Genomic DNA, 16,803 nt, shown 5'->3' on the forward strand with positions numbered 1-16,803 from the left:
TAAAAATCAGTCCATGGCCTTTCTGGTCTCCCACAACTCAGGTGCCAATACTATCATGGCGCTGAATCGGTGCGTAGACAGGGGGCCCTGAGGAACACTGCAGCGAAATGGTGGAACTTCTTAAGAGAAAAGCGGCCATATATGCTTATGACGAAGTCATGCCCGTCGCAGAGCGTTCGATGAGGCTGTGCTGACGCCTATGGAGATATTAAGTGGGTCACAGCTGCTGCTGCCAGCCTAAACGACCAATACATGATTGTACGCTCCCTCTGTAAGTTCCCCTTCCGCACTTGCGGCAGAACTGGGACTGGTAACCTGGTATCAGCGGACCGTGACATCTTCGTCGACAAAGGCTCGAGCCAGACCGTGGTTCCGTTGCTTGCTGACCGGCTGCGAAGCAACTTTTGCATGCCGACTTGTGCTTTTGTCTTCTTCCATAACTTGCCATTTGCCTACACAAGCCGTATGGATAATTTCGTCCATAATCCATCGTCGTGGCCCGCTCCTCACCAGAAAGATAGATACAGTCAATCATGTTAGAATAATGCTCAGTAGCCGGAGCAAGGACGAAGAGACGGTGATGGCAATGCCCCTTGGTTTTTGTCTGGACCCGTGGCTGGCTCTGCCGAAACCCCGAAACCTTGAACGTGGTGGCTAGCGTGGCTGAAGCCTGGCAACTTAGTCTCCCGAGTTAGATTTACCGGCTGGTAACAAATATTGTCCGTTTTCCCGGAACAATTTCTTGATGCGAAGCATACAGAGGGCACATGTGGAAACCTCGAAGAAGCATGCTGGTGGTGCTCAGGAAACAGCCGACTTCCCGTGGGGCTTGGCAGAAACTCTTCTCATCCTGCGACCCAACTGCGCAATAGGGAAATTAGACGGGGAGATCCTGTATACAAGCTCAAAATCTCGAATATTGGAATTCACTTGAAATTCACCCGGGCACCCCTGGAACTGGCTAGTTTGAAGGGTTCGTCCGGTTACTGTACAAAGTCCCTGGAATCCCTGGAGCCCCCGGCAGTGGTGAGGAATGTATCGCATCACACACTCCCCATCCGATAACAATACTTCGATACTAAATACGTAAGATGTCTGTTACGCCGCCCCCCACCTAAGTTCATCTTAAATTCTATTTAAGATACAGTGAATAGAAACCACTGCCACTAGCCACTAAGCGAGCCGAGTGACGTGAAAGCATGACTGTAGAAATGAACCAGTTTCCTTTCACCCTATTTTGTAAACAGAAACCAGGGTAAGGCAGGGATAGCCCTAGACGGGAGAATAAACCTCCAAATAATGTACGTGAGCAAAGGGACTTCAATCTTGTGTTACTGAGATCGACTCGACATCCTTGGTCCGGAGGCCGGACTCGAAATCGGCAAGTGGCTTATCAGTGTGGAAACAGCAATAAATAATTGTTATAAGTGGTAGCATTTTTGTTGGCAATCCTCTTCCTGTCAATGTTGAGATGCGGATAGGTAGAGTAAGTTCATTAGTTTCTGTCCAGCATGTATTTATATTATAGTCGACATCCGCTCGCTAATGGTGCCTTGCTGTGCTCACCCCCGAAAGGCTATCCTAGTCCCAAGGAGACCTTCGGTGCGATACTGTTACTATTTGGCGCCACAAATTCATGCCCGAAAAGGATGGTCTATCTATACACATCTATTGAAGGGCGATGTAGAGCACAAGATCTCGAAATAGTATCAACTTGAAGGCAATGATCAGATTAAGAAAAGTGCTTGGAGGCTAAAGTACCTGGGAAGCATTTATCTATGCAATCCATAGAACCAAAGAAAGTTGAAGCAAGGCAAATCATGCCAACGAGAACCTTGAAGTGATGAAGCTGGAGCTGCGTCTAACTATGTGCTAGCACCATCCTCCCCCCTTGGTCTCAGACGCAGCGGAAGCTCTCAGCCAATGAGGTATTACCACCAATGTAGGTAGCCTGAGCAGGATACGGGCACAGAATGCGATGAGGCGCATGTGGAAGGTCCGGGTATTGCACGGGTAGGGTTTCCGGGACAGTGCCATTCTCGACCCAGCGTCGCAGCGCCTGCATGACGGTGGTCGGCTGTCCGCCAAGGCCGCCCGAGCAATGGCCCAACCCAGGCGATTCAAAAAACCGCCAGAAGTCATGCACCTCTGGGAACCGCTCCTGCACCTCATCGTAGAGAAGCTCGGTGCCCTTGGTAGGAATTTGAGGGTCGGCCTGTTCAAAGGTAAGTCGTCGTAGTCAAGGAGAGGTTCAACTGGGGAAAGAAGGTAGCAGCGGGACCAGATGAATACGTACCATGCCATGGTAGGTGATAAGTTTGCCGCCCGCAGCCTTGAATGCGGACAAATCTGGATCGGCTGCATTCAATGCATCGGCATATTCTTGGGTGGCGAGCTCGAAAAACTCCTGATACTGCTGGTGGCTCATCCCGAAGCTGTCAAAACTGGCATTCTTGGCCACAAAGAGATTGAACCACTCGTCCTTTAGCACGCTGATATTGAATCCTGGGATTGACCCAAAGGTGCTACCAATGTCAGACCCCGGGTTGTACCCAAACCAGAGTCGGCGACCGTCTGTGGTCTGCGCGCCCGACCATGCAGCATCGGCGATTAGCGCAGCGCCCGGGCTGAGTGGTATGGTCCGGTTCAGGGTCGCACACGGGAAGGTCTTGTTCACCGCGGTGTAGGGATCGTAGTTGCAGGCGGTCATATTTGAGATAAGTCCATCGACCACCCCATCAAGGGGATCACAGGCGGCGATGGCCTCGCTGGTAAGGAAGTCAAGCTCACAGACTAGCGGGCTCACCTTGTGCCAGATGCGCATAAAGAGAGGGTAGTAGAGTGAGGAGGTAAATTTAGTCCAGGATTGGGCAGGTGCCGAAGCTGCGATCCCATCATAGGCACTCGGGTACCGCTCAGCAAGCATTAGTCCTTGTCGGCCTCCTTGAGAGCAGCCGCTCCAGTAGGAGTATTCCGGGGCGCGGCCATAGAAGCTACGCACCAAGCTCTTCCCAATAAGGGCTTGATCATTGTAGGCCCGCGATCCGAAATTGTTCAGAGCCACGTAGTCGATATTCCCAGGGCTGGTAAGCGCCCATGTAGTCGGTCCAGTTGTGTCAATGCCCAGTCCAGCATCAGTCGTGGTCGTAGCATAGCCTTCCCCAAGCGCTCCTCCCATAAACGTGTCCGACAACAGCCATCGGCCAGCAGCCCATCCGCCGCCCCCTGTTGCCTGTAGACGGCCGTTCCACTGATCCGGCGGCGGGAGCCAGGTTTCGACAGTGATCCGGTCATCATATCCGGGATGGGTGTAGGTTACTGTGATGTTACAGAACCTGGCATTATCCAGACTAACAGCACCGCCATTGTAGTTGAAATCGGCGAAAATATATGTGCTATAATTGCTGACCCAGGATGCGGAGAGAGAAAGAACTTCAGCCCCGAACACAGACGGTGTCGGAATGGCCGTGGGTGAGCAAATACTGGAGTTCGTCATAGCCAGTACTGGATAACAGAAACGAAGAGGAAAATAAATGTGAGGGAGAGAAAGCAGAATGAATGACTGAAACCAAAGTACCCTACCTTCCCTCTCCCAACTGGAGCTTTTATATCTTACAATTGAGTACAATGTCTCATCTCATATGACGTATTTCGCACTGGCACTGCATAGTATAAGACTTTCCGAGTGGAGCCCCAAGCCTGCGGATCCCTCATTCCCTTCCCAAAGGGGAAGTTCGCTTTCGGGTTTGGCTTTGCCAAGTTTCCCCGATAGAACGGCAACTTCTACGCCCCACTTGACATGTTCTGGAACCAAATTAGGGCCGGCCAGGGGACAACCACGGCCGATCGAATCTACTGATTTTTTCCACTTATCCACAACCGCCCCCTGCCTGATGCTGAATTGTCTTGGATCCAGGTGTTATTGCGGATCGTCACGAGCCAAAGTGTTGTGCTCAGCGATGATTCGATCTTGCGGAGCCTTGAACACAGCCTTACCATGATTCATGGTCTCCAAGCCATCTGCTAACATGAAGAAACCCTTCATCCGTCATTTTTAAGTGACATCTCGTCTGGGGGACTGCCGTCTTGTCTAATTACCGTTTTTGCGTAGCCCCTGTTACTCACATGTATGTGTATTAAGCAAAGGCAATGTGTGAATAATCTAGATTTGTGATAAACAGAGGCTCGAGTTGATGGCTTTATTCATAACTCGAGGAACCCTCTTCATCTATTCAACTTATTCCATAGCACATGGATATGGAAATTAACTAGTTGCGTATAGCCAGATCGAACATCATATGCTGAGCACTCAGATTTTTCTCAATTGAAAATCATAATTAGTAATATTTTTTCTCTTTCACTCATTTCAAGTAGTAAGGAATCATTTGTTTAGTGATACAATAAGATCCTTTAGCTGAAGATGAGTGCCTATACTCGGTAGAAATAAGGTAAAGCCCAAATCAGATCCTGACACCAACTGAAATTGTAATGCCCCTTTATGTCGGTCATAACAGGGTCAAAACCACCACGGATAAGTCATCACCCAGCTATCATTCTCAAGAGCCGAGAAAGTTCTCACAGACTCTAGTTCTGCTCAATGGTCAAGGTTCGGAACCGTGACTCGCTCTATGTCGAACCCCCTAGCCCTGAATCTGGTGCCTGGATTGGCTGAAACCTGGCAATTTCCCGGGTCAGACCCTGGCGCCATGCTGCCTCAACAATGAACATCCCTTTTCATTTCAATCAAGACACCAATACCACGGTTGTGATAGATCCATACCACGCCCAATAGCATTGTGCGGCTTCACCCATCGACTATATAAAAGATCCCGAACTGCCGCAATCCTGACCTTGCACATGTCATACATCGACTAACATGAGCTCGGTTCTCATTAATCTTGTTGCTTTTTCATTGGAACCATAAATGGGCAGTTTACACATAGAAAACCTTTGGAAGGGACCTGAGTAAAATGTGGAGTGTAATTCACCACGCCCTACGGCCCTCGCCTTACGCCCTGCTGCCTGCAGAATTCTCCTTCACTGGGTAAGTGTACAGACTAAACACCGATGAATTCTACTTGTGCGAATAGCTTTCAGTGTCTTCGATTAATGGGTCTATTCTTGTTCGTACTATCATCTGCCACCCGACACAACCCTTCTAGAGTGCGCTCTAGTCCGAACCAAGCCGTGCTCTATCAAATGCAGAAGTCTCTTCGGAAATACTGGAGCCTGAGATCTAGGGTCTATGAGGCTATGCATAATAAGCGATAAATAGAGTCCAGAAAATGAGCTCCCAAGTTTACAATACACTTATAGACGCCGCTATCTGGCTACGAGGGACGAATACCTGGGGCCATTGGGTCTCTTCCCTTTCCCATCGGTCTAGCCGTTGCTATCTAAGCGTCCCGTGAGTCTGCCATTCCTTGAACCAAAGAATTGCTTTGTGAGGAAGTTCATCTAACAATTTGGGAATTAGATCCAGGCATACATGTCACTATGGACAACCCGAACCTTGAAATGCTCATTCCTCGCGCGACCCCTAATGCCCCAATGGATATGCTACAACCGAGGTCGAGTGCCCGAATCCCCGGCCCAGTGTCCGCAGTGCCGCGACTCTGTCACCGAGCGAGCTCAATTGGCCCAAGTTGCGCCGACAGAAGACACTCGAAGCCATGAAGGACTTCTTCGGCGATGTGCATGTGAAGAATATTGATGCCGTATCCTATCTCGAACGGGTGGCCAGCCCACCCAACGTCGATATCGCCGTGTCCGGTGGAGGGTATCGTGCGTTGATGAACGGATCCGGAGCCCTCAAGGCCTTTGATAAACGCACCGTGAATGCCACTGCCACCGGTTAATTGGGCGACTTGCTCCAGTCGGCCACATACCTATCTGGTCTGAGTGGTGGCGGGTGGCTGTTGGGCTCCCTCTACCTGAACAATTTTACCTCCATTTCGTCGCTGCAAACGGACAACTTGGGGAGTCCCTGGGAGTCTCTGAATTCCCTTCTCGAAGGTCCCGACGATGGAGGAGCACTCTTGTCCTATGCCAGAAAGTACTATGGAGAGCTTGTGACGGCCATGGCACAGAATAGTGATGCGGGCTATCCGACCACCATCACGGACTTCAGGTAAGCAGGCAAATTCTGCTCCCTTGCCACAAGTTAGGACACAGTCAGGACGCCGACTGGTCGACCTGCGTCGGGTGCGCCGTGCTGCACCGCTCGCTGCTGCGCACCAATACCCCCGTGCCCGAGTTGCCTGGGCAGTGCTTCCACCGGTACTGCGGGAGTGGTACGACGGACAGTCGGACGCCTGCGCCGTATGAGCCGAAGATTATTCTGGCAGCCGTCAGCGTGCGCAGTAACGGTGCTGGGACCGCTGTGGGCTGTGGATTGTGGGGGATAGTTTTTGCCGGTGGTGCTTGCGGGGCTTCTGGGGCAGGTTGGGCTGTTTTGACTTTTGGGGGTAGGGAGCTGGTAGGTGGGGTGTTTGCGTGTTCATAGGATAATTGGTAAGGCATGGGTAGTCTGGGTGTAAAGTGTGATAGAAAACATTCTATGAGTGAAGAAAAGACATCTTGACTACCAGTTTTAGTGTGACTATAGGTATTTGACTGAGGGAGAGACTTCTCTTACTATCTCAAAGTGTGAGGCCAGATTGATAAGTTCAAATTGACTCCAAAAGCGCCTATGGATCAAAGTATCTCACCGCTCAGCCAGATGGATTGTCAGACATCGCTCCAGGCAATGGTTCGCTCCCATAGTATTCAGATGTCACTGTACTGTACAGTAAATAGGTGGTGTTGGAAGGGAAGAGAAACAGCAGGGTGGTGTGGTCCAATCACAGGTCAAAATCCCCCATGCCTCGGCAGCAGATCTGCAAACAAGGCAAACAAGGTAAACAAGACAAACCTGCTGGCGCCGCCTTCGCCACTCTCTACTAATGTCTCTGCTACTACAATGAATTGGGATCAAATCTACTATGAGTATCTATCTCAACAGCCAGATACGAAAAGTACTTTCTTACTCTACTACCTCACATATTAGAGAAACAATGCACCCATTGTTGAGTCTTAGCCCTTGCTCGCTCGCTCTGGTAAGTAGCAGCTAGAAGCTATTGATAACTATTTGGAATAGCTTTAGCAGTCATGTCATCGGACTAACTAGACAAAGAGAGTGTCATTTGTGTACCTAGGTATCACAGCAAACAGCTGAAAGGTGGGGTTACACTAGAGGAGGGGCAGCAATCAATCAGATCCATAGCTTATGGCTTTGAGGTCTTCTACCCTCAGTACATTCTTATTGGCTGGTAGGGCTTGACAAAGAGTACCACAACCTAGGATACCAGGTACGTATGAAGCCTGTCTCTAAAACTGATACTGCCCACCCCCGCTTTCATCAACAAAGAAAATCATTCAATCGTAAAATGCCCGCTACTTGATATGTAGAGTACTATCTTTATCATCTTTCACGCTCCCCCTAACCCAGGCCCAACTTCTCATTGCGTGCCATCTCCTTGTGTTTAATATCAAAAAAAAGCCCTCTCATTTATTTTCAATAACGGCTGCTTGCATAGAGAGAAAACTAGGCAAGTATCAGAGATTTGATTTAAGTGCGGCCCTGCTAGTATAGGACTTCAATCATGGCGAACTCATCTCAACTCTCCGACTCAACCACCTCCGCTTCGGTTTCGGCTGAGACCAAAACATTACTTCTTATTATGGGGCCCTGTGGGGTAAGAGGTTGCGAGTGTACCTCCGGAGAAAGTGTATCCAATTCGGATCACTGGTGCGAAACGAAGTGTACCAGATGCTCACATCCTCTCAGCGAACATAACAGCTATGGTCAGTAGCTTTCGATGCTTGATATCTGCTCCAACTGATATGTTCCAGGTGCCCCCAGTTCTTCTGGCGCTGGTATTCTTTCGGCTCAGAAAACCAAGCCTCTCAGTAAGCGACTCCCTATTTCAGACCATGACGGCAGAATTCTGTTTGACCTTCTCCAGTGATCAAGCCTTATGTCAGCCCACGACATGATCTAATAAACGAATTGATCCGCCGTCTGGAACGCTACCACCTGATCCGAGTCAACGGGACCCCTGCCTCCGGGAAAACGACAACAATGAAGCTGTTGGCCAATGAGTTACTCAAACGGTATCCCGATACTCCGTTGTATGTTCTATCAGGTTGGCCGGAGAGACAGGTTTCGGCTGCAGGGGGCTGGATACGCTATTTCAAGAAGCAACTCAACGTCCGTGGCGATGAACTTGAAGCATATCCATGTTTCATTCTTTTTGACGAGGCGCAAGAGTCATATTGGGATACGGACTTATGGGCCCAACTCTTTAAGTCTATTGAGAAGACAGTCTCCGTGCATTTTGTTCTCTTCACATGCTACGGCGCAGGGATGACCCATGGCGGCGGGGGTCAGACGCTCCCTACTCCGACGCCTATCAATTTCCAACTCCATCAGCAGGTATCGCTGAGACCGGAAGAAGGGATTTATCACCACCCGGGGCGGAAGCAAGTTGGCTTGCTGCTCAGTGAGAGCGAAGCGTACAATGTTCTGGACCAATATGTGCCAAGCAACATATCGAATGGTGCCGACATTCTCACAGAAGGATTGAAGTGTGGATTATATCTGGCCAGTGGTGGCCACGCGGGGCTGCTTGTATCCCTCGTGGATGCCCTGGAGCAAGTACCGGTAAGCCATATTCGTGAGTGAAGAAGACCTGAAAGACTGACTAACTTGCTACTTTGCTGCCTTTTACAATAGGAGCTTTATGCCTTGATCCAGAAATGCCAACCGCTCGACTGGGTGACAGCAAGCCATAGTCTGTTCAGCGATGACCAACGACTGTTCCAAATTATTCAGTATCTCCCATTTGCTCGCGGCCTTCCTAGACAAGAATACCTGCAACATCACGCTTTCGCTAGTGTCTTCAAGAACGCCGTTGCTCACAACGGGACTCTCCAGTCGAGTTATCTCAAGAACCCAGATCAACAGAGGGCCCTTGAGGATATCTGGAAACAAGGATGGCTTCATGCGGAGACGGTCCAGAGAGATACACTTTATGTATTTCCCAGCCAGATCCATCGATGGTAAAGTTACTGGTCGATTTTCGATTTGATGTTCTATTTGCTGATACAATATCTCAGGTATTGCCAGTGTCTTTTCTCTCAGGTAAACTCAGAGAAAGAATTGATCTATTCGTCGCCTCTTGAGATGGCTATCGATGCTATTCGCAAGTTTGACCCATGTCAGCTATCAAGTCGTCTACGCACACTGGAGGGTGATCCCATCCCTATTGAAGACCAGTACCAGAAGGAATTCTACCGCTGCCTATTCCCACTGCTGCTCGAATACCAGATCAAAATGGCTCCAGAATACCTTATCAAATCAGGGGTTAGGAGCGGGAGAATCGATTTTCTGATAGAGCAGAAGCGGTGGGGGCTGGAATTACCACGAAATAGCAACCGTGTCAGACAGCATATGCAACGGTTCAAAAAAGATGGTCAGTATTTTACGATGCTGAACCGCAAGCTGATACAGGATTATGTTGTTCTGAATTTCACTCGCAAGATGCCGCAGAAAAGCTATCCAGGTAATATCCTTTGAAGCCCTCATCCTGATAGCCCGGTCTAAATCTCTTCTCTAGAATATCGCGGTCATCTATACCATGTTGTCTTTTCTGAGGATTTTAGAATTGTTCGTATCATCGATGCCTCGGATCTGAGTGAAGTCACTACCCTGGTTCTAGTGGAGAACCCACATTTTCTCCGCTAAACAGTAACTTGCCTTGGTCTTACGCTTCTTTGCCTCTGTTTCGTTAATACAATTTGATAAGATCTTTGATCCAATTTGACAGTCGTGCCTTGCCTGGCTATTACACTGAATCCAGTGTTATTTATAAATGTGTTTATTGTAACCCCGGGCCCTGAGCGGTAAGGACCAGATTGTAATGAGTAACGTCACAGTGCCGATTCCATGGTCTCGGATGCTCTACAAATTGAAGAGCGTGTACGACACCCTCAACTCCTCGCCCGGATGAACTCCACCAACGCCTTCCTCCCCGCCGGTCGCACCGGTGCCTCGGTATGCATCGCCCCGGGCACATCCGTCCTCACCATCTCAATCCCCAACCTCTTGGCCTCCGCCTCCAACTGCCCCGCCGCCTCCGGAGGAATCACCTCATCGTTCGCAGCAGTGAGCAGCAGAATGGGCGGTAACACTCTCCTCCCTTGCTGAGTCAAGGTTGCTGTCTCAGTATCCCGAGTCGTCTCAATCCTGTCAGACGCATCTCCATCTTCGCCATCCTCAGAAACAGCAGCCCCATCGCGCCACGCCACCATCCGCCGCAACGCGAGCTCACTGTCCCAGTGGTTCCACAGGAAGGGCCACAGATACCGATACGGCAGCCACCTCTGCGGATACAGGCTGATAAGCATCTCCTTGACGCTGGAGGAGGGCGCCTCCATGATCAAGCATGTGATGGGGGTGGATGAAGCTTGAGCTGCTGCGACCTCAGCGTCAGCAGGACTGGGCTTCTTAGTCATGGATGCCACCGCACCTCCATTGCTAAGATACGTCGCCAGCGCGGTGGTCGCAACCGCCGAGCCCAGACTGTGACCCCACAGGACGACCCGGACCTCTCGGTCCGGTGCCGTGTAGGTCTGTATCACCCACGCCAGGAACGCTTGAGCGTCGCGCTCGATCCCCCCCTGCGAGGCGCGGCCGGACGAGGTCCAGTAGCCGCGGTAGGAGAGGGCGGTGATGATGTACTCGACCTCTGGTTCTGGTTCTGGGAATCCAGAAGCAGGCGTGGCGTTGGACAGCGCCCGCAGGGTCTGCGAGAGGAGCGGCAAGCGCAGCGGGGTGGAGCCGCCGTTACCCTGGAAGTAGCAGATGACTACTGTCTTTTTCGGGGACGGTTGTCCGGGGAGAGGGAGACGGCCCTCGCAGACGGTGAGTTTCGTGCCGTCCAGGCTGCGGATCTGCTGCGTGGTCCATTGCACGGGACGGCATTCGGGTTCGTAGGCGGCGATGGTCTCGGAGCGGGAGAGCGGTGGGAGCCAGGAGAGGTAGAGGAGTTTATCTTGCAGGAGGACGATCCAGAAGCATTTCCAGGTCCAGAGGCCGAGGAGGAGGCCGAGGAAGATGGTGGGGGGGATAAGGATGGTAGGGAGGGTGGTGGTGAAGAGGGTGCGTTTGCAAGCTGGGTTGAATGGTTGAATGGGCTGTTTGATAGGCAGGTGATTGATTCTGGGAGTAGGTTTCGAGATGTGGATGGTTGCTCTAGATGCTCTAGATGGGTAACATGGTGGACATGATGTTGCGGCTCGGCGAGTCACCGTTATCGCGGGTGCTCCGAAGCCGCGTCGTGCGCACTGCACAACCCATTGACCTCGCATCAACGGCACGACGGTGACGGCGGCGATGGTCTAGGCGCGTCGATTTGCGTCGATTTCCGAAAGAAGGTATGATGGCAACGAGGCGTGAAGTTGGCGGTGGATCGTCAATGGTGAGGCAGCGCGGCTTTTCATTTGGTGGAGATGCGGTGGGGTCGGACTGGTTGCCGCTGACTAATCCGACATCGGCTGGGAGCGAGTCACGTGGTGTGTTGATTCTCCCTCCCACTCTCGCTTCATCTGCATCTGTTCAGCACAGCTGCCAGCGAAAGCGGTTGCATTCTTGCTTAATATCCTCGAAATCCAATCCAGCATGGTCTAGACTTGGTCCACTTGATTGTATACGTTCTGAGTCCACACACTCGGCAAATGCGACCGTACTAAAGAGTGGCCCACAGCATCTACGCCAGGGAGCCTAGCTAGCATGGAACTACGAATACTATCAACATGGCGAATCCGGAATGCTTTGCACCAAGCCACAGGGACACGCCTGACTTCTTCCACTTGGCAAAGTCTTTTAAAAGAGGTGGCCGAGGCAAGCCGCGTGGAGCCGGCAATCACCGACGGATCTCCCAGCCGAGGATCAGCAGCCAAGCCTACTGTTTTGACTGGAGACTGGAACAACAACATTAAACACAGATATGGTATATTGGAAAAGATAAGTAGCAGCCTGCCTTTGGGGCAGAAGAAAAGGTATCAACAATAGAATAACAAAACCACCGCGACACTCAAGCACTGGTGGTTCGGTTACAGACGTATATGCGTGATAAGTATTGACATCGGTAGCGAATATGTACCGAGAAGACACGATCGAACGCGTGTATATATACCTCACCCACAGACCTGATCGGGTAACCGTAACACTACCCAGAGTAATCAATCACAGCCGCAAGACGCAGCGGGCCAGCAGTGACAGAGCCTCCGATGCCACCGACCGAGCTCTCGGAGGGGGTGTAGGCGTTCTCGACGGTATCGCCGCCGGAGGTGATGTACGAGCAGCCGGTGGTGGTGCCGTGGCGGCAGAGCTTCATGCCCTGGATGGTCTGGTCGGCCTCCTCGGCGACGATGGCACTGACGTCCCAGCCGGACCAGCTGTCGTTCTCCTCGTCGCCGAAGTCGAACTCGCCCCAGGTGCACGAGTACTCGCCGTAGTCGTTGGTGGGGAGGCTGTCGCCCTCGGCAGCGCCCCAGCCGCCCTGCGAGTTCTCGTCGAAGGCGACGTAGCGCGTCTCGCCCGAGGACAGCGTGAAGTTCAGGGCCGAGTGGCCGAAGAACCCGTCGTCCGCCCCGTCGGGCCCGATCTTGTTCCAGATGCTCACGAACCAGTCCGCGCTGTTCTGCCCCGTGAACTGCACCACGTACTTGTACTGCCACGCCTCGCTGGCGCTGACCTCGATGATGTTGCTGCCCCACGGCACGCCTACGTTGCCCACGTAGGTGTCCCCGCTGCTGCTCGTCGTGTTGCTGCGTTCGCCGAACCCGCTGGTCGAGTAGACCCCGCTGGTCGGGTAGGTGTACCACGCTGAGCTGACGCCGGCGGCGCTGCTGCTGGCTGCGACGGCGGAGGAGGTGGTAGTGGTGCTGGTGGTGTGAGCATGGGTCTTGGTGTGGGTGCTGGTGCTGAAGGTGGTGGTGGTGGCTTCGGAGCCACCGATGGAGAGGCCAAGGCTCAGGCTGGCGCTGATGGCGAGATCCTCGTTGAGGTCGAGTTCGACGAAAGCGGCGGCTTCGGCCGTGGTGGTAGCGGCTTCCTCGTGGGTAGTGACGGTGGGTGCTACACCAGTGACAGTGCTGGTGAGCGTGATGGTGTGGTAGTTGACCACAGTCTCCACGACCACTTCACGGGCAGCCAGGTGTGCCTCCGGGGCACGTTCGGCATGGCCGTGGCCGTGGGGGTGACGGCGCTGGTGGCCGTGGGTGCGAGCCAGGGCCGATTCGGCGATGGCGCCGTAAAGAAGGAGTGACTTCCACTGCATGCTGGGCGTGGTTGGCTGATCAACGAATGGATCGGAAAGGTAGCTGTGTGTCGATCGGTTCGACTGAAGGAGAGTGTTGGACGTATGCTCTGCGCACGACTGCTATGACCTGGCTGACTTGAACCGAGAGGGCACGATCAAAGGAACGACTGGATGATGCTTGGAAGAAGAAAGAAGATCAGAGCCAACAGGGTGGTCCCCAGTCTCAGTATATAGATTAACCCGCCGCCACCCCAGTTCACACGGGCGTCAAAGCGGATAGCCAACCGACGGTGGACGACGCAAGACAGCGCCGAGTGGAGACAGGACAAGACTCGAGAATCGTCAGCATTGGGCCCCGATCAGTCACATCGCCTCGAGAAGGCCCGTTGTCGAATGGCGCGATCCAGACCAGCTGGCGACTAAAGGAGTTTGTCGAATCAATAGTTCCCCGTTTAGAGCAGTGAAACGGAGGGCCACCAACTTCTTCTCTCCCCACCCCCCCCCAGTTGCTCGGGGCCGGAACAGAACAGATTATAATCCATCGCTGCTGTTGGCTGACATTCCTGCAGAGGAGTGTTCTGGTTGTCAGTGTGGGACTCCACAAACAGGCTCTTTCCTACTGTTCGGTTTTCAGGAACACAGGCCTGGTCATTGGCATGCCATGCATTCCCTACGTAAGCCCGCGACGGCCCCCCCTTGCGTCGTCACTCGTCACCTCAGCCCTCCCACTGGTCCGACCAGAGACGCGGACATTTTTCCAAGCCATGTGTCTAAAGTTGTGCCTGGCCCCTCGCTGAGGATCTAAGGAGCGAAGGCAGGTTGCTCGGGCGAATGGTGACATTCCTAAGGCAAACTCTGGGTTCGAGACGGAGGGCTAGCGCAGTCCATCGGAGTGGGTCATTTCCGAACGACGGATCGCAGAGGTTTGTGTACTGTACTCCGCAGTGCAGCTGGTTGTTTGAACTCGTACTATGAATTGTTATTGCAGGTTGATTTGCTGGTTGACTTTGACCGATGTTCAAAGTTCCCACCAGGCAAACACATAAAATTTTCTGAACAGTGAGGGCTAAGCCTTGTTAGCGCGGGCTAGCCGTGCAACTCCTTTCCTTTCCGTCGCGATCGATCAGCACCACGTGTGCTGGTTTCAGTAGGAGAGATGATGTGCCTGATCGACTGCTGATGATTTCACCTGTTTGTAGGTGCTAAATTGCAGCAGCTATACACCTGTCATAGAAGATATCTTGACTTGTCACTTCCCCCTCCCCCCGTTTGCTACAAACAAAGATCTTGACCTGTGTTTTTGTTCCTGTCCGCCACTTTAGGGCACAACAACTAACAGGTGGGGCGGGAGTTACGTATACCCGCCAGAACTAGTGCTGGGCCAAGGTTGGCGATGACGAATCCACGGTTCCGGTGATTACCTTATTCTTTTGCCGCGGTGTCTGTTTGTGTCTTGTTCTGTGGACGTATGTATTGAGTACTCCAGACGGATTGGAGCAAGGGTTTGGGGCAGATGGCTGCATTCTTAGCTAAGAGAATAGTGCATGTACTGTAGAGTACTGACAATCTTGTATGCACAAGTAAACAAAACCAACATCAGATCAAAATTAGGGACAAGAGAAATAAGGTCAAATTAAATCAAAAGGAAGAGCAAGAGGGGAATAAAAAGTTAAAGTCAAAGCAAAGAAGCAATATCCTCCAAGCAATCCAACCTTCCCTGAACAGCAATAGCCGAACCAACATCCCTAAGCACCCCTAAACACCCCTCATAAACCATAAGCCCCTTTAGTCTCCCTCGTCCCCCCTCCCCCAAAAGACAAGAGGCATGATCACTCATCATCATCATCATCCCCCTCCTCCTGCCACAGCCCTTCCCCAGATGCCGGATTCATAATCCCCTGGCCGGCCCAGTACTGATCCTGGGTGACCACCGCACGAAACGTGTCCTGATTCTCGGTCTTCCACAGCTCGCGCAGCCCGTCCAGCTGCGTCTGCAGCACATCGCGAAACCCCGGCTCGACCGCATCGCGCCGGCGGAGCATCTCGCGGTGCACAAACCCGAACCGCTCCATGGTGGCAAAGGTCACGTCGCTCAGGGCCGCGTCGACGCGCTGGATGTCCGTCGGCCGCGGGCCATCCCCGACTCTCGCGGACAGAAGCTGGGCGAGGGGCTCCCGGAAGGCGGCGAAGGCCTCGCTGACCAGGAACAAATCCTTCAGGGTCATGGTGTGATAGCGGAGAACGGCGGCGGGCCGGCCGAGGAGGCTCAGGCTCCAGGCCCGGTAGAGGGCGCGCACGAGACGGCGGGTTTGCGGGGACCGGCTGGCAAGGCCGTAGCCTTCGGGCTGGAAGGCTCGGGTGGCGACGTGCTGGGTCAGGGCCGCGCTGATCTGGGCGGGGTCTTGGGCCAGGAAGCTTGTGATGAGCGGGTGGGTGGTGTTCACGCCTAGGACTTGGCTGAGGAGGTAGTTTACGAGGGCCGTGAGGTCTGGAATCATGGGGTTCATCAGTGTGGGGACTAGAGGGGTGGTGAGTGGGTTGTGGTTAGCATCTGGTCAGTGGAAGGGTTGGGTCTCGGCTCATGCCTCGACGAGGGAAGGACGAAGAAGAGATCTTACTACTGCCTAAAAGGACCCAGATGCGATCGAAGTTTGGATTCGGCTTATATCCAAGGGTCCTGATGGCGAGTGTCTGTGCGTTGTACAGCAATCTCATTAGGATCCCTGGGTTGAGCTTGTTCAAGTCTGTGAGTCGGGGGTCGCCCTCTTGATCAGCTAAGAGCTGCAGCGGGAGATGCACCGAGCCGAGGATCTTGGGAGCCATTTTCCGGAAAATGTAGGCAATGTTCTGGTGAACTATGGCGTGCAGACGGCGGGATGTCAGGCTGAACTGGATGACGTCCTCGAAGGTCCACAAAGCGAGTATCATCATGAGGATGATCTCAGCCGGGAACACAGCGAAAGGGTCTTGGAGCAGGGCAATTCTGCCGCCCCTTTTGGGACCGTCTTTATCAGGCATCGTGGTTGCTTGATGCTGATGAAAGCCGATGTATTGCCAAAAGCAGAAGCTGAATTCGGAGAAATCGGACGATGGCAAGGTCTTTGATGGGATACAGGTGATGATGAAAGTGATGATGAGAAGAGAGGAGGGAGTTATAAAGGAAAAGGTGAGGTGATATTTATGTCTGAGATCTACGCAAAAACAGGACGAATTTGGCCGTGCAGAGCGACGGCGACATCATCACCTACATTCATATAGGAGACCGCATAAGCATTCACTGTGCTCAGTGTGCTCTTTTGGCGGACTGTGGGCTGCTTTGGTGGCTGGTTTCTCGGCGCTGAGAGAACCGTACGGTCTGCATAACACACAGGCTGGCTGGTATTACTTCCCATCGCTCACAATGCTTCACAGCAAGAGCCAGAAGACTGCAAGCATA

General features: G+C 52.6%; 6 protein-coding genes across 6 annotated transcripts; 2 read left to right on the forward strand and 4 right to left on the reverse strand.

Moving 5' to 3' along the window:
* Positions 1-1,885: 1,885 nt before the first annotated feature.
* On the reverse strand, positions 1,886-3,496 carry BO95DRAFT_403991 (feruloyl esterase; the record flags this gene model as incomplete). Its single annotated transcript, XM_025583943.1, has 2 exons — positions 1,886-2,215; positions 2,297-3,496. 2 exons carry the CDS (start codon positions 3,494-3,496, stop codon positions 1,898-1,900), a joined length of 1,518 nt encoding a protein of 505 aa, XP_025447041.1. The 3' UTR covers positions 1,886-1,897.
* Positions 3,497-5,546: 2,050 nt separating this feature from the next.
* On the forward strand, positions 5,547-6,221 carry BO95DRAFT_497874 (uncharacterized protein; the record flags this gene model as incomplete). Its single annotated transcript, XM_025590899.1, has 1 exon — positions 5,547-6,221. A coding segment is annotated over one exon (312 nt), but the record flags the coding sequence as incomplete, so codon positions are not given.
* A 1,422-nt stretch (positions 6,222-7,643) lies between these two features.
* Positions 7,644-9,787, forward strand: BO95DRAFT_470253 (uncharacterized protein; the record flags this gene model as incomplete). Its single annotated transcript, XM_025589503.1, has 5 exons — positions 7,644-7,845; positions 8,007-8,704; positions 8,777-9,102; positions 9,160-9,605; positions 9,660-9,787. 5 exons carry the CDS (start codon positions 7,644-7,646, stop codon positions 9,785-9,787), a joined length of 1,800 nt encoding a protein of 599 aa, XP_025447043.1.
* Positions 9,788-9,918: 131 nt separating this feature from the next.
* BO95DRAFT_438345 (alpha/beta hydrolase family protein) lies at positions 9,919-11,502 on the reverse strand. The gene has a single exon (XM_025585491.1). The coding sequence runs from the start codon at positions 11,410-11,412 to the stop codon at positions 10,033-10,035; it is 1,380 nt and encodes a 459-aa protein (XP_025447044.1). The 5' UTR covers positions 11,413-11,502; the 3' UTR covers positions 9,919-10,032.
* A 541-nt stretch (positions 11,503-12,043) lies between these two features.
* Positions 12,044-13,761, reverse strand: BO95DRAFT_156775 (uncharacterized protein). Its single transcript, XM_025580689.1, has one exon. It carries the CDS (start codon positions 13,383-13,385, stop codon positions 12,273-12,275), a length of 1,113 nt encoding a protein of 370 aa, XP_025447045.1. The 5' UTR covers positions 13,386-13,761; the 3' UTR covers positions 12,044-12,272.
* A 1,435-nt stretch (positions 13,762-15,196) lies between these two features.
* BO95DRAFT_459010 (uncharacterized protein) lies at positions 15,197-16,385 on the reverse strand (the record flags this gene model as incomplete). The annotated part of the gene is made up of 2 exons (XM_025588612.1): positions 15,197-15,885; positions 15,986-16,385. 2 exons carry the CDS (start codon positions 16,383-16,385, stop codon positions 15,197-15,199), a joined length of 1,089 nt encoding a protein of 362 aa, XP_025447046.1.
* Positions 16,386-16,803: the final 418 nt, after the last annotated feature.

The sequence above is a fragment of the Aspergillus brunneoviolaceus genome (assembly GCF_003184695.1).
Source record: "Aspergillus brunneoviolaceus CBS 621.78 unplaced genomic scaffold BO95scaffold_4, whole genome shotgun sequence".
NCBI lineage: Eukaryota > Fungi > Ascomycota > Eurotiomycetes > Eurotiales > Aspergillaceae > Aspergillus > Aspergillus brunneoviolaceus.

Bases quoted from the DNA above. Each gene is read 5' to 3' on its own strand.
- BO95DRAFT_438345 (XM_025585491.1), bottom strand. From the start codon at position 11,412: ATGCGAGGTCAATGGGTTGTGCAGTGCGCACGACGCGGCTTCGGAGCA.
- BO95DRAFT_156775 (XM_025580689.1), bottom strand. From the start codon at position 13,385: ATGCAGTGGAAGTCACTCCTTCTTTACGGCGCCATCGCCGAATCGGCC.